Source organism: Procambarus clarkii, chromosome 69, assembly GCF_040958095.1.
Source record: "Procambarus clarkii isolate CNS0578487 chromosome 69, FALCON_Pclarkii_2.0, whole genome shotgun sequence".
In the NCBI taxonomy this organism is placed as follows: domain Eukaryota; kingdom Metazoa; phylum Arthropoda; class Malacostraca; order Decapoda; family Cambaridae; genus Procambarus; species Procambarus clarkii.
Genome location: NC_091218.1, coordinates 26272892 through 26288961, shown reverse-complemented (window position 1 = coordinate 26288961; position 16070 = coordinate 26272892). Strand labels below are relative to the sequence as shown.

The window sequence follows — 16070 nt, the reverse complement described above, 5'->3', positions numbered from 1 at the left end:
TTTCATAGTAACTTTGAACATTTTTGGCCAAGACTATGTCCGGTAGCAGCATGAATCGTACTGGAGGTGTTAAGAGGAAGAAAGTTGTCCTAACAATTAAGGACAAGCTACGTGTTATACAACTTTGTGAAAATGGCCGGTCGACCTCAAGTGTTGTCAAGGAATTTAATATAGGCACTAGTACTGTGTCTGATATAAGGAAACAAAAAGAGAAACTTATGAAATTCATTTCAACCTGTGAAAGTGAAGGTGCAAGCACTAGCAGAGGGTGTGGTAGAAAGACTATGAAAACTTCGACGCATGTACAGTTGGATGAGGCCGTGTACAAGTGGTTTGTTCAGCACCACACAGCTGGCGTGACAATTCCCGGCCCAGAAATGCAAAATGCTGCAAGCAGGTTTGCTGCAAGCCTTAGAATAAAGGATTTTGAAATGAGTGAAGGGTGGGTTGCAAGGTTCAAGGGTAGGCACAATATTGTGAAGAGGAAAATTGTCGGTGAAAAATTGAGCGCAGATGAAAGCAGTGTAGAACCATTTAAACAGAAATTAAGATCATACATTGTGGCAAATAATTTATATTCTTATCAAATTTATAATGCAGATGAAACTGGGTTGTATTGGAGGAGTTCACCAGAAAAAACTCTAGCAATGAGGAGTGAGGGTTATGTGCCAGGACGTAAGGTTTGCAAGGACAGGCTCTCTGCCATGATGTGTACGAATGCCGACGGCACAGACAGAATCATGTGTGCAATTGTTGGCAAATCTAAGAAACCAAGAGCCTTGCAACATTGCATGGACAGACTGCCAGTCAAATATTATAGGTCACAAAATGCATGGTTTACACAAGAGATCTTTCTTTCCTGGTTTCATGACGTGTTCTGCAGGGAAGTTTGTGCCTATCAAGTTAAACTCAAAGTAAGGTCAAGCAAAGTTCGGACTTTGCTGCTGCTTGATAATGCGCCTGCCCACCCCAAAATTGACACGTTAACCTCACAAGATGGCAAGATAACGTGTATGGCACTTCCTCCTAACACAACCTCTCTCATTCAGCCTATGGATCAGGGAGTTATCTGTGTTACGAAGAGGCTGTACACCAAAAAGATGCTAAACGAAGTTTTGGTGGTTTTGCCTCTTCCGGAAGATATTGAACTCTGTGTGGATAACAGGGCTAAAAAAAAAAAAAACTTCAGAATTTATAACTGGGCCAAGGTGTGGAGTGAATTAAAGGAATCGACTTTGAAAAATTCCTGGAAAAAATTCCTCACGTCAGGAATGAGGAGGATTCGGAAATGGATTTTGAAGGATTTACAGATGAAATCCATGGAATGTTTAGAAATGCTGGCGAAAACTTAGAAAGACAGGATGTGGTCGATTGGCTTGAAAAAGATGCCAATGACCCAGGATATGGTGTGATGAGTGAAGACGAGATTCTCCAGTCTATTACTGGTGAGATCGACGAAGAGGATGAAAAAGGACGTGAAGAACCAACACCAATGACCACAAATACAGTGAACTCATGTCTGTTGACTTGTTAATTAATTTTTCATCAAATTGTGCTCATCCAGAAGATGGAAACCATGTATCAATACCTGAGGCAAACAAAAGAGCTGATCATTCAACTGGCCTGTGAACACAGAAGGCAAGCAACACTTGATTCTTATATTGTACGAAAATCAAACTAAGTGCCTTCAACAAGCGAGGCGCCACACGCAACCCAAGTGCCTTCAACAAGTGAGGCGCCACACGCAGCCCAAGTGCCTTCAACAAGTGAGGCGCCACACGCAGCCCAAGTGCCTTCAACAAGTGAGGCGCCACACGCAACCCAAGTGCCTTCAACAAGTGAGGCTTCCGCAGCTGACAGTGAAAACTAACTTTGCCTAATGAACTGTACAGTAATTATAAGTGTTAATTTTAGTGTTGTGTTAGTATAAGTTACGTAAATTGTCAAGAATTTTTAACTTCAAGATGTGTGGCATCAATCAAGAAGACGAACAACAACAAAGTTGAGGTTTCTAGTCGAATATTTAATAATTATATGTGGCTACATATATACTACAAACAAATTATGTTGTTTGTAGTATAAAAATAGTTGGAAATGGTTAGTTTTGGACTCGTAGGTGAAAAAGTACCATTATCCGAAAAATGTGATAATCCGGCTAGGGGTACTTCCCATATAGTCCGGATGACAGTATATGACTGAACCTAACCAACCTTGCCTAACCTAGCCTAACCTAACCTAAACTAACACAACTAAGACATTAAAACAGTACAACAGACTAAGACAACGTTAAAACAGTACAACAAAACATTCATAATTACATGTGCAGTATTATGTTTACATAAAAAAGTCATACAAGTATGGATGTTTTTGGGAGTGAACAGATTAAATTTATTTCCTTTATTTTAAATGGGGAAATTTGTTTCTCGAGAAGAGTTTTCCAGATAACGAGCTCGGTGCCAGAACGGATTAAACTCGTTAATAGAGGTTCCACTATTATATATGTATATATTTTATATTATATAATATATATGTTATAATTTAGTATGAATAAATACATGGCATGTGAATATTTATACACATTCAGTATGTACATACCTATATGGCATTTTAAAAGTTATACCTAATGAACCCCATCTTTGACACATCTGTACTACTTATTTGAACAAAAACTACAGTATATAAAAAAGTAAGAAACAATTAAAATAATTAGACAAAGTTATTCCTGTGTGGCACTTCACCTCATTTCTACTGAAAAAATGCAAAAAAAAAAAACAAAAAAAAAAAAAAGGTTTGAAAGCGTTGTATGGCAGTGCTGGAAAGGCATGGCACCACAAGCATAGCTCATCCTGTAATTATGGTACACTTAGGTAATTACAGTACAGTACTACTACGCGAGCAAAGACGTCAAATATAAGCTATCTTGCCTAGTCTCCATTCTGCTTGAGAATCAAACCTATGACTTTAGTAACGTAATATTATGATGCTGAACTTCAGGCTAAGAAAGATACATGTACAAGGAACTGGAATCATCTACAGTAATCCCATGTCAGAGGGTCACCCCAACACTGGAATATAAATTCAGATGAATATTGTAATCGTATTTAAGTTATAAATACATTACAAATATGGTGAATAGGTTTATAATATAAATATACTATACATGTTCATACTAGGAAATCTAGAAAAATGAGAGATACCCACCTGATCAACCACCAACACCAGTGGCCAAGTTCTTGGACTGGGCCAAAACATCAGTAACCAAAATACATTGAATGTTGACATTGTAGCTTTAATTTTGAATCTACAAACTGCATTGTGGCAACATTTTATAATAATTCTCTTTCCATTCATACCATAGGTTTTTTAGAAATATGTAAAAAGGTTTATTACACTTGCAAAAAATGTAGCTAGTGATTAAGACTATACTATGCACAGTTTGTAATAAATGCAGTAAGGTACTTTGTTTTACGCGGTACATAAAACCAGTAACATTTTCTAAAATCTAGTCTCATTCACTAGCTGTGAATGTGACCTTGAATTTAATGAAATGTAAACTTGAAAAGAAGCTCATAAGGAACTGCCCCATATGCATACATGCCAACGGCAAGCTGCCTTATTTAGATTCTGATCATAAGACAAGTCATCCCTTCCTCTTCATCGATTTTCATAATTAAGTTTCAAAAGTGCCAATTTTATTTTGCTTTCCGATGCTATATATAATAAATTCATTACTGCAATCGCCACTTTTCTACATAAACTCTCCATAGCAATGGTCAGATTTTTACCCCTATCAAAAATGCACAGATTATAATCTTACATTATTATCATGCACAGGTTATAATTAAAAATAGTTCAATGTGTCAGGGGACAGGCAGCCAGAGTATATATACATGTTTGACTTACATCGAGGTTCTGCTCGAAGCACGAATTACTGACAGCCCCCACCCCCACAACACAGGATGAACCAAACAACAAGCTAACTAATCCTGGTTACCTACGAACTGCTAAGTGAACTGGGTCATTAGGTTATACGAAATGTGCCCACCACTTGTCCCACCCAGGATTTAAATTCTGAATTCTTAACTGCGAGTTGAGAACGAACCCAACAGTACAGTACTACCGGGACCCTTATATTATGATATAATGTCACGCTACTCTGTACCTAAATAAGACAGAGCCTGTACCCAAACTGTGCAGAAGTGAATTTAAACAGAAATTAGATTGTCAGGAATTGGTGAGCATATATTCAACCACCATTATTCAGATGACATTCCCTGCATCAACTGTTCAATCGTAATTGTACCTTGTTAGTTTGTTTATTAGTTAACCATGCACTATCACAAACTTATTCATGCAAAGTACTTCTTATCTACAGTACGTCATGAATCACAAGATAGCACTAAGTATGAGTATAAAGACTCACTGAAGAAAAATACTACAGTACGTCATGAATCACAAGATAGCACTAAGTATGAGTATAAAGACTCACTGAAGAAAAATACTATGTCTTTTCGTTATACATATAACAGCAACATAAAATTTACTGATATGGAAGGCGTCAAGAGGCCTGAAGAAGAGCACACACTACCATATGTTCTGACAACTCCCGTAACTAATACTCGCTACGAATATATAACTACAAGGCAAAGAAGGCAAAGTATTAACGAGGTGGCAAGGGCAGGCCAGGTCCTGGTAACGAGGGCAGGATAGGTCACCTAAGGCTCTGCGAGGCACGCTGGCGGGGGCCTCCTCCGGATACCTAGACGACATGGCTTCTTCAACCACAATATCACACTATTGACACACTCTTCTAATTGACAATAATCCGCAAAGATCCTGGCCAGCTAGGGAATATACTAATTCATTAGAACAACAATGGGGGGATAAGCCGTTTTTACCAGCCGCTGCACTAGCTGGGAGCAGTATGGTAGAGTCGTACACAGCAACACCCAAGTTATGTACTGCTGTGTCTCCCTCACCCACACCCTCACACCGCCTACCATATTTATATATACCATATGTAAATATATATGATGTATATAATAAACAACATTATATTTGGTATATATATGTATGGTATAATATATATGGTATATACTATACATATATGGTAATATATCTGAGGGGCTACTAGCACTAATGACCTCGACTAGGAAACCGGGGATTATCTAAAGTCCCTTATTTGTTATGGTGATTTTTTCAAGCTGGATTTTAAAGCTCAGGAGAGTTTTTGCATGTACGTCTTCGGCGTTTAGTTAGTTAGGTTAGTTCATTTATTATGCACCCCATACCCATCCTGTGGGCGGTAATGGAAAGGGTTACAGAAGCACATAATGGGCTCAGGTTCATAGTGGGTTCCAGCCTCACAGGTCTCCATCTCATATTGGCCTCCGAATGCATGATAGAGCTGATAAGTTAGCCAATGAATCTGCCTTTAAAGGAGACGTTTGGATTGTCAATGAACAATCTGAGAGCAGTAGTACACCAAGAACTTCAACAAAATCTTGTAGATCTGAGGCAAAGTGAAATCGACACCAGTAATTCCATCTATAAATAATAAATAAATAAATAAATAAATGTTTATTCAGGTAAGGTACATACATACAAGAGATTTTTACAAAAATTGATAACTTTATAGATACTATCGTCATACTATTGTAACGTACGATTATGTTACGTTGTTGGGTTGATTAGATACACAGTGTTTAGTGTGTTTCATATTTATTTAGTAGTCCTGGATACAGCAGTGTCGTAGACGTTGAGACGAAGCCTGGAGCAGAGCAGAGAGCTGAGTGAGGCCGGAGTCGCGGAGCTCTATGTGGGAGAGCGTGGCGGCTCGATTGAGAATTGTGAGTGTCTGAACTCGGGGAGCGAGAGCGTGGCGGCTCGATGTGGTCATAGTCTGCTGTCTGCTCTGTGTCGAAGCTGTAGCGTCTTGGGTCGATTAGAACTTTGACTGTGGAAATTGAACTGTCTTCTATTCATCAAATCGTTGCTTATATGGTGATTACACCTCAGCTTCCTTCAACAAGGTGAGAAGAGTATTACCTGTAATTGGGGAAAGGATTGTAGCTTCTGTAATTAGTTATGCTATTAAGATAATGAGATAATGGAGCGAGTATAAGGATTACTCGCTACACTATCATGCAAGAGGAGCCACACATCTATGGTTCATCCAATAAAATCAACAGACTTCTAGATACAAACAAAAAATACAAATATTTATTCGGGTAAAGTGCATACATACAAGGTGAGATACAAAAGTTGATGGATTTATAGATAGAGCTAGTACATACAATGCCTAAAGCCACTATTGCGCAAAGCGTTTCGGGCAGGAACTACTTTCGGGCAGGAACAGGCAGGTTTCGGGCAGATGTTATACTACTGCTCGGCTTAGACTCGGCTACAAGTATCTCTAGGAATTCTCATTATCTGCTGATGTAGACCTGACCAAATATAAACTGTGTCAACAAAATTATGCGCACTCCATCACATAGTTGACGGAGGGTGTGCGAATAATTTTGTTGACAGTTTACATTTGGTCAGGTCTATATCAGCAGATAATGAGAATTCCCAGAGATACTTGTAACCGAGTCTAAGCCGAGCAGTAGTAACATCTAGAAGTCTGCTGATTTTATTGGATGATCCATAAATGTGTGGCTCCTCTTGCATGACAGTATGATAATAGATGGAATTACTGGTGTCGATTTTACCTTTACCTCATGCCACCGAATGCATGATAGAGCTGATAAGCTAGCCAATGAGTCTGCTTTTAAAGGAGACGTTTGGATTGTCAATAAACAATTTGAGAGCAATAGTACACCAAGAACTTGAACAAAATCTTGTAGATCTGAGGCAAAATGAAATCGACACCAACTAATACTTGTTGGACGAGTTAGGAGTGAGGAACTGATAAAGAAATTTAAATAAATAAATGTTTATTTAGGTAAGGTACATACATACAAGAGATTTTACAAATATTAATGGAATTATAGATAGAGCTAGTACATACAATGCCTAAAGCCATTATTTATTTATTTATTTATTTATTTAACTGAAAACTCACACCCCAGAAGTGACTCGAACCCATACTCCCAGAAGCAACGCATCTGGTATGTACAAGACGCCTTAATCCACTTGACCATCACGACCGGACAAAATGAGGTGATAGCCGAGGCTATTTGAACCACCCCACCGCCGGCACTCGGATAGTTATCTTGGGCATAGCATTTTACCAAATCACCTCATTCTTTGGGGCAACACGTGAGGAACACAAATGCGAACAAGCCTGAATGGTCCCCAGGACATATGCAACTGAAAACTCACACCCCAGAAGTGACTCGAACCCATACTCCCAGAAGCAACGCATCTGGTATGTACAAGACGCCTTAATCCACTTGACCATCACGACCGGACAAAATGAGGTGATAGCCGAGGCTATTTGAACCACCCCACCGCCGGCACTCGGATAGTTATCTTGGGCATAGCATTTTACCAAATCACCTCATTCTTTGGGGCAACACGTGAGGAACACAAATGCGAACAAGCCTGAATGGTCCCCAGGACATATGCAACTGAAAACTCACACCCCAGAAGTGACTCGAACCCATACTCCCAGAAGCAACGCATCTGGTATGTACAAGACGCCTTAATCCACTTGACCATCACGACCGGACAAAATGAGGTGATAGCCGAGGCTATTTGAACCACCCCACCGCCGGCACTCGGATAGTTATCTTGGGCATAGCATTTTACCAAATCACCTCATTCTTTGGGGCAACACGTGAGGAACACAAATGCGAACAAGCCGGAATGGTCCCCAGGACATATGCAACTGAAAACTCACACCCCAGAAGTGACTCGAACCCATACTCCCAGAAGCAACGCATCTGGTATGTACAAGACGCCTTAATCCACTTGACCATCACGACCGGACAAAATGAGGTGATAGCCGAGGCTATTTGAACCACCCCACCGCCGGCACTCGGATAGTTATCTTGGGCATAGCATGCCCAAGATAACTATCCGAGGGGACCATTCAGGCCTGAATGTCCTGGGGACCATTCAGGCTTGTTCGCATTTGTGTTCCTCACGTGTTGCCCCAAAGAATGAGGTGATTTGGTAAAATGCTATGCCCAAGATAACTATCCGAGTGCCGGCGGTGGGGTGGTTCAAATAGCCTCGGCTATCACCTCATTTTGTCCGGTCGTGATGGTCAAGTGGATTAAGGCGTCTTGTACATACCAGATGCGTTGCTTCTGGGAGTATGGGTTCGAGTCACTTCTGGGGTGTGAGTTTTCAGTTGCATATGTCCTGGGGACCATTCAGGCTTGTTCGCATTTGTGTTCCTCACGTGTTGCCCCAAAGAATGAGGTGATTTGGTAAAATGCTATGCCCAAGATAACTATCCGAGTGCCGGCGGTGGGGTGGTTCAAATAGCCTCGGCTATCACCTCATTTTGTCCGGTCGTGATGGTCAAGTGGATTAAGGCGTCTTGTACATACCAGATGCGTTGCTTCTGGGAGTATGGGTTCGAGTCACTTCTGGGGTGTGAGTTTTCAGTTGCATATGTCCTGGGGACCATTCAGGCTTGTTCGCATTTGTGTTCCTCACATGTTGCCCCAAAGAATGAGGTGATTTGGTAAAATGCTATGCCCAAGATAACTATCCGAGTGCCGGCGGTGGGGTGGTTCAAATAGCCTCGGCTATCACCTCATTTTGTCCGGTCGTGATGGTCAAGTGGATTAAGGCGTCTTGTACATACCAGATGCGTTGCTTCTGGGAGTATGGGTTCGAGTCACTTCTGGGGTGTGAGTTTTCAGTTGCATATGTCCTGGGGACCATTCAGGCTTGTTCGCATTTATTTATTTATTTATTTATATATATACAAGAAGGTACATTGGGTTTGTGAGAATACATTGGATAGTACAGTAATTACATTCTTGTAAAGCCACTAGTACGCGCTGCGTTTCGGGCAGGTCCTTAATCTAGCAGATAATTTTAAGTAGGTAATTTCAATCAGAATTGATAAACGAAAGATACATTACAAGAGAAAAATGAGATGAGAGAGATAAGTAAGTATATTAAAGCACATTGTTATATTAAAGCTCTGATTGATTACATTGACAGCTTGATTGGTAATTTAAATAAGATTAATAGACACCATACAGCAGATTGATAGCACATATAAGAAGACAGCAATGATCACAATGGTAAAGATGTTCGAATTGGGTACATAAAGATTGGGAGATTGGGTATGTTAGGTTTCTTTGTGGTACGAGGGCACCCAAGGATTATATCCTCAAGGCTTCGTTCTGCAATTTTTCAAGCCCTCAAAGCTTTTGTAGCGAGTACAAACGATATACTCACTCCAACTTCTCATTAGCTTAATGGCGTAACTAATTAGCACTAATTGCAAAAGCTATAATCTCTTCCCTAATTACAGGTAACAGTTCTTCCATCCTCCTTTCCTAGTGGAGGAAGCTGAGATGTAGTCACCGAATATAAGCAAGTGATATGAGAATAACCAATGGTACAATTTCCACAGTTAAGAATGTAGCACTCGGCGTATGCAGTTCTAATCGACCCCAAGACGCTACAGTTACTACCATCAATGATACAACTTCGTCCACTCTACCAATTACCGTTGGAGTGCCACAGGGCAGCATCTTAGGACCTCTTCTATTTCTTATATATATAAACGATCTGCCTAATGTCTCTAATATTCTCAAACCTATACTGTTTGCTGACGATACTACTCTTATCTATTCAAACCTCAACCCACATACACTAAATAATGTTGTGAATAATGAATTAAAAAAAGTCCACTTATGGATGTCAACGAACAAACTAACATTAAACATCGAAAAGACTTACTACATCTTATTTGGAAGCAAATCATCAAATGCAATTCAGCTACAGATAGACAACATTAACATCAGTAATAAAGATGATGGCAAGTTTCTTGGCCTATTCCTAGACAAGAGACTCAACTTCAGCACCCACATTCAACACATAACTAAGAAAGTCTCTAAGACAGTTGGTATACTCTCCAAAATCAGATATTATGTTCCTAACTCTGCTCTCCTCTCACTATATTATGCACTAATTTACCCCTATCTTAATTATGGTATCTGTGCATGGGGGTCTACCACTGCAAACCACCTTAAGCCCATCATCACACAGCAAAAATCTGCTATCAGAATGATAACTAACTCAGCTTTCAGACAACACTCAGCTCCCTTGTTTAAATCCCTAAACTTGCTAAATATTAACTCCCTCCACACATTCTCTTGTGTCAACTACATTTACAAAACCCTGTTCTTAAATGCAAACCATGCTCTGAAACTCTCCCTGGACAGATGTAATAGGACCCATTATCACCACACCAGAAATAAATATCTCTTTGATATCCCCAGGGTCAAACTTAATCTGTGTAAACACTCTATGCAAATTAAGGGACCTAGTTTATGGAACTCACTCCCTAGTGAATTGAAAAACTGTAAAACTTTTGCCTTATTTAAAAGCAAAACCAAAAAGTACCTAACTTCATCTTCTTAGTTTCCTACACTGAGCTTTAAATTTGCTCTGTACCTAGTGTTACCCAATCTCCTAATTTCTTATGTAATTTCAAACAACCTTATCATTGTGTTCATTGCTGTCTTCTTTTATGTGCTAGCCATATGCTGTATTGTGACTACCAATTTTTGTCAACTACCATTCAAGCTGTCATTGCAACCAATCTTATATTGTTTCTGCTGTATTATGCCTACCAATTTTTTTTTGTCAACTACCATTCAAGCTGTCATTGCAATCAATCTTAGCTACCTATGTGCTTTAATATACTGTACCTACAATTTTCTCTCATCTTTTTTTTCATTTCATGTAATCTGTTATCATTTTTTGTCTATAATTTTGCAAGTATTTACCTCCTTAAAATTTTCTTAGATTAAGGACCTGCCCGAAACGCTGCGCGTGCTAGTGGCTTTACAAGACTGTAATTACCATATTTGTATCCTCACATTCCTTATGTACATTCTTGTATATGCATAAATAAATAAATAAATAAGTTTCGACACAGAACAGACAGCAGATTAGGACCGCATCGAGCTACAACGCTCTCCCACATAGAGCTCCACGACTCCAACCTCACTCAGCTCTCTGCTCTGCTCCAAGCTCCGTCTCAACGTCTACGACACTGCTGTATCCAAGACTACTAAATAAATATGAAAACCCACTAAACACCGTGTATCCAATCTTCCCAACAACATAACATAATCGTACGCTACACTTTCTTTCAGGCATCAAGACAAGCAGAAGTGCAGCATAATCCACTAAAGATCTGATGTATGCAAGATATATCATTTTGACTATTCTAACATTGGCACCATAGCCTGAGTGATAACCTGCATAAGCCTTGAGAGCTCTGGGCCTCTCATTACACTGACGGCAGAGTCTGAATAAAACAGAACCAAACAGCGGCACATCAAGGCCAAGGTATTTAAATCTGTTAACATAGTCAAGCCATCAATAATACAGTTGCATCTTGCGAACAGCTCCTCCCTGCCTGGGTGGGCACCGATTTAGTATCTTTGTTTTCTCTGCTGGAGTGCGAAAAGATACGTGAATTCAGAGAAAATTCTATAGCAAATGTTCCAGAGATGTGTAAATATTTAATTCAAAATGATCTGCTACCAGAAATCTTGGCCAAACATCCCCAGTTTGCTAACTGTAGGTAGTAACTAAGTGATTGTAACATATCCACCGCTGCCCACTGAATAGATGGCGGTGTGCAGAACAAACATATCAATTGTGACACTAGCTCTCCACATATGTAAAATAAAATAAAAAAAATATATATTCAGGTAAGGTACAAACATGCAAGAGATTTTACATAAATTGATCGATTTATAGATGGAGCTAGTACATACAATGCCTCGGTACCCCTACTCAAATCTCTGAATATGTTAGATATTAAGTCACTGCACATTCTCTCATGTGTATTATACATATATAAAACGCTGAACTGTAATGCCAATCCTGACCTTAAAAGCTTCATAGAAGGTTGTAACAGAACCCATGAGCACCACACCAGAAATAAATACAGTTTTGATATTCCTAGAGTACGACTTAATCAAACTAGAAATCTCTACAAATCAAGGGACCCAGAATGTGGAATGACCTTCCATGTTAAAGACTGTACCTCTCTCAACCAGTTTAAGATAAAAACGAAGCTATACCTAATAAATTCCCTGTAACCTACCTTACACCTCTATTGTCAACCAATGTCTGTTTTTTTTAAATTGCGCTGTTTGTCGACAGAATTGTAATTGTGCTGCTTTTTCAGCCATGTTCCCCCCTTTTTTATCTCTTTTTTTATTTGTTCTCAACTCGTTTTATTCTTTATGTTCAATTAGTATTAAGCTTTAGTCATTTAAGTTTTTCATGCCCGAAACGCTTTGCGTAATAATGGCTTTAGGCATTGTATGTACTAGCCCTATCTATAAATCCATCACTCTTTGTAAAATCTCTTGTATGTATGTACCTTACCTAAATAAACATTTGATTTGATTTGATTTTGATTTAAAGCCACTATTACGCAAAGCGTTTCGGGCAGGAAAAACACTAATGACTAAAACTTAATACTAATTGAGTATAAAGAATAAAATGTGTTGAGAACAAATAAAAATACAGATAAAAAAGGGGGAAACATGGCTAAAAAAGCAGCACAAATACAATTAGGTCGACAAACAGCGTCGTTTAAGAAAACAGACATGGGTTGACAATAGAGGGGTAAGGTAGGTTACAGGGAATTTATTAGGCAGTGTTTCGTTTTTATCTTAAACTGGTTGAGAGAGGTACAGTCTTTAACATGTTTGGGAAGGTCATTCCACATTCTGGGTCCCTTGATTTGTAGAGCATTTCTAGTTTGATTAAGTCGTACTCTTGGAATATCAAAGCTGAATTTATTTTAAGTCAGTGGTTTAATTCAGAAACTGTACTTGTGGTTGATCATATACAACAAAATTATTAAAGATGGTAACAGAGTCCATTTCATGTGGTCTCCGAATGCATGATAGAGCTGATAAGTTAGCCAAAGAATCTGCCTTTAAAGGAGATGTTGAGTGCAGTCTATCACAGATTAAGAAAGTAATTACAAACAGAGCAATGCAAAAGATGTACAGTGACCACAATACAGCAGTTGGAACATCAGGATCTGCGGGTTGGTACGAGATTTCAACCAACTACGAACCACTTAGTTTGATGACAGGGAGCAGTAGAACAACAGAAGTACACTTACATCGCATTAGGCTTGAATACCCATGTGCATGGGAAAAAGGCTTACAGGTTTCGGAAGATGAGAGGAAATGTCAGCACTGTGAAGAAATGCTCGACAGACCACTAGAACATTATCTAACACAAGTGCACAGTTACAAACCCAATAAGATTTCAACTTAGATTCAACAGACCAGAAGAAGTTGTTAAACACATGAGACAAAATCTTACTGAAGCGACCATACGAGTCATAAATACTCATATTCCGCCAAGTAAAACAGAAACAAGCAACAATTAGTGGGCCAGCCAGAGGCTTAGGGCTCGCGCAGGAATATCCCTGCAAAAAAAAGTTGACATGTAGTACCTGATCATGCATAAACTTCAGGCGTGAGTCACAGAAGCACTGCTGTCCTTTATTCTTGGTTCTTGGTCCCTTAGGTTTCTCCTATATGACATAGTACTGTGTTATTTCATTAAAAAGGTCCTCATATAGAGCATTGACATTGGTAAATTCATATGACTGATACGAATCGTATATTTTGCGCTTGAAGTGCATGTTTAGATTGTCAGGGATGTTAACTGTTGTCCTGTCATAATGTCGTGAATTAACATCTTTGGTTGTGTATATGCTAAGTATGGCATGCTGATCACTAATTACCTCTTGCACTAGAGATCCGTGGACAGCAGTGTCTAAGACACCGTGACCTATTACATAATCAAACCTTCCACCTGAGAGATGAGTGACATTAGATGAGTCAACAACGGCACTTTCCTGCACCTTGGGAGATTACACCCCCTTCCAATTTTAATCCCTCCCTTTCCACCCAAGAAGCAAATTAGAGATCAGCCCAAGCTGATATTGTTTTTCCTGAGGTATTTTACAAAAATCGAACCATTTCTGTTTGTTTTATCATCCCCCTAACTTGTTGTAGTAGGCATCCTTCAGTCTCGGGAGACTATGGAGTTGCGCCCTAGTTGTCAATCCTGGTGCAGCGTCTGGTGTGACTGATGAGGCCAATCCCAGAGTGGCAGTCCATCCCACACCGAGCACAAACGATGTCCGATTCTGACTTGTCTTCCTGGCTACCGGCTTTCCTTCTCTGTCTCTTTGCCTCCGATTTCTTGGCAAGTGACTCCTCGAACTTGGAGAGACCTATAATAATAATAATAATAATAATAATAATAATAATAATAATAATAATAATAATAATAATAATAATAATAATAATAATAATAATAATAATAATAATAATAATTTTTATTTAGGTAAGGTACATACATAAAGAGATTTTACAAAGTTTGTTGGGTTAATAGATAGAGCTAGTACATACAATGCCTAAAGCCACTATTACGCAAAGCGTTTCGGGCAGGAAAAACATTAATGACTAAAGCTTAAAACTAATGGGTAAAAAGAATAAAATGTGTTGAGAACAAATAAAAATAGAGGTAAAAGAGGGGGGAACATGGTTGAAAAAGCAGCACAAATACAATTACAAATTATGACAGAAAATTACATTCAAACAGCGTTGTTTTGAAAAAAAAAAAAAACATACATGGGTTGACAACAGAGGGGTAAGGTAGGTTACAGGGAATTTATTAGGTAGTGCTTCGTTTTTAACTTAAACTGGTTGAGAGAGGTACTGTCTTTAACTAACTTTAATTAACTTTAACCTAACTAACTCCATGTAACCTTCCTTACCCCCTAAATGCCAACCCATGTACATACATACATACATACATACATACATACAATGCCTAAAGCCACTATTACGCAAAGCGTTTCGGGCATGATAAACTTAAATGACAAGCTTAATACTAATTGAACATAATGAGTAGAATGAAAACAAGAAATGAAAACATAGATGAAAAAGCAGCACAAATACAATGTCTTACTGTTTTAAACAATGCTATTTGTTGAACAACTTGTACAATTGCTGATTTCTGCCATGTTCCCCCCCTTTTTTATTATTCCTTTTTTTTAACACAATTTATACTTTAATCTCAATTACTATTAAGTTTTAGTCTGTCTTTTTTTCCCCCACACCTTGCCCGGAACGCCATGCGTATTAGTGGCTTTAGGTATTGTATGTACTAGCCCTATCTAGTACATACAATACTTATCTTCCTAAGGTCGGAAGACCTTACCTTTAAAGAACACAATAAAGTAGCCGTCACAACTGCAAGAAAAATGACAGGTTGGATAACAAGAACTTTTCACACTAGAGATGCTATACCGATGATGATACTTTTCAAAACGCTTGTGCTCTCTAGAGTGGAGTACTGCTGCACAATGACAGCCCCTTTCAAAGCTGGAGAAATTACTGACCTGGAGAGCGTGCAGAGATCCTTTACTGCTAGAATCCACTCAGTAAAACATCTAAACTATTGGGACCGACTAAAGAGCCTAAAACTTATTATACTCCCTTGAGCGCAGGCGGGAGAGGTACATAATAATTTACACGTGGAAAATATTAGAGGGGCTGGTCCCAAACCTGCACACAGAAATAACATCACATGAGACCAGAGACATGGCAGGATGTGCAGAATACCCCCGTTAAAAAACAGAGGTGCAACTGGTACTCTGAGAGAGAACTCTATCAACATCAGAGGTCCGAGACTGTTCAACACGCTTCCACTACACATAAGGGGCATAACTGGCCGACCCCTCACAGTGTTCAAGAGAGAACTGGATAAGCACCTCCAAAGGATATCTGATCAACCAGGCTGTGACTCGTACGTCAGGCTGCGAGCAGCCGCGTCCAACAGCCTGGTTGATCAGTCCGGCAACCAGGAGG

The 16070-nt window shown here is 39.2% G+C and overlaps 1 protein-coding gene across 2 annotated transcripts in view; it reads right to left on the bottom strand.

Annotated features, from left to right (window-relative positions):
- Positions 1 to 4942, bottom strand: part of LOC123772184 (CDK2-associated and cullin domain-containing protein 1) — a 75685-nt gene extending 70743 nt beyond the window's left edge. The window contains exon 1 of one of the 2 annotated variants that reach the window (XM_045765245.2): positions 4716 to 4942. In XM_045765245.2, the coding sequence (XP_045621201.1) occupies positions 4716 to 4770 (55 nt within the window). In that variant the 5' untranslated portion in view covers positions 4771 to 4942. Of the gene's footprint in view, positions 1 to 3201; positions 3339 to 4715 lie in introns of those variants that run through there. The other variant, XM_045765247.2, reaches the window with a different exon arrangement.
- Between the last annotated feature and the right edge of the window lie 11128 nt (positions 4943 to 16070).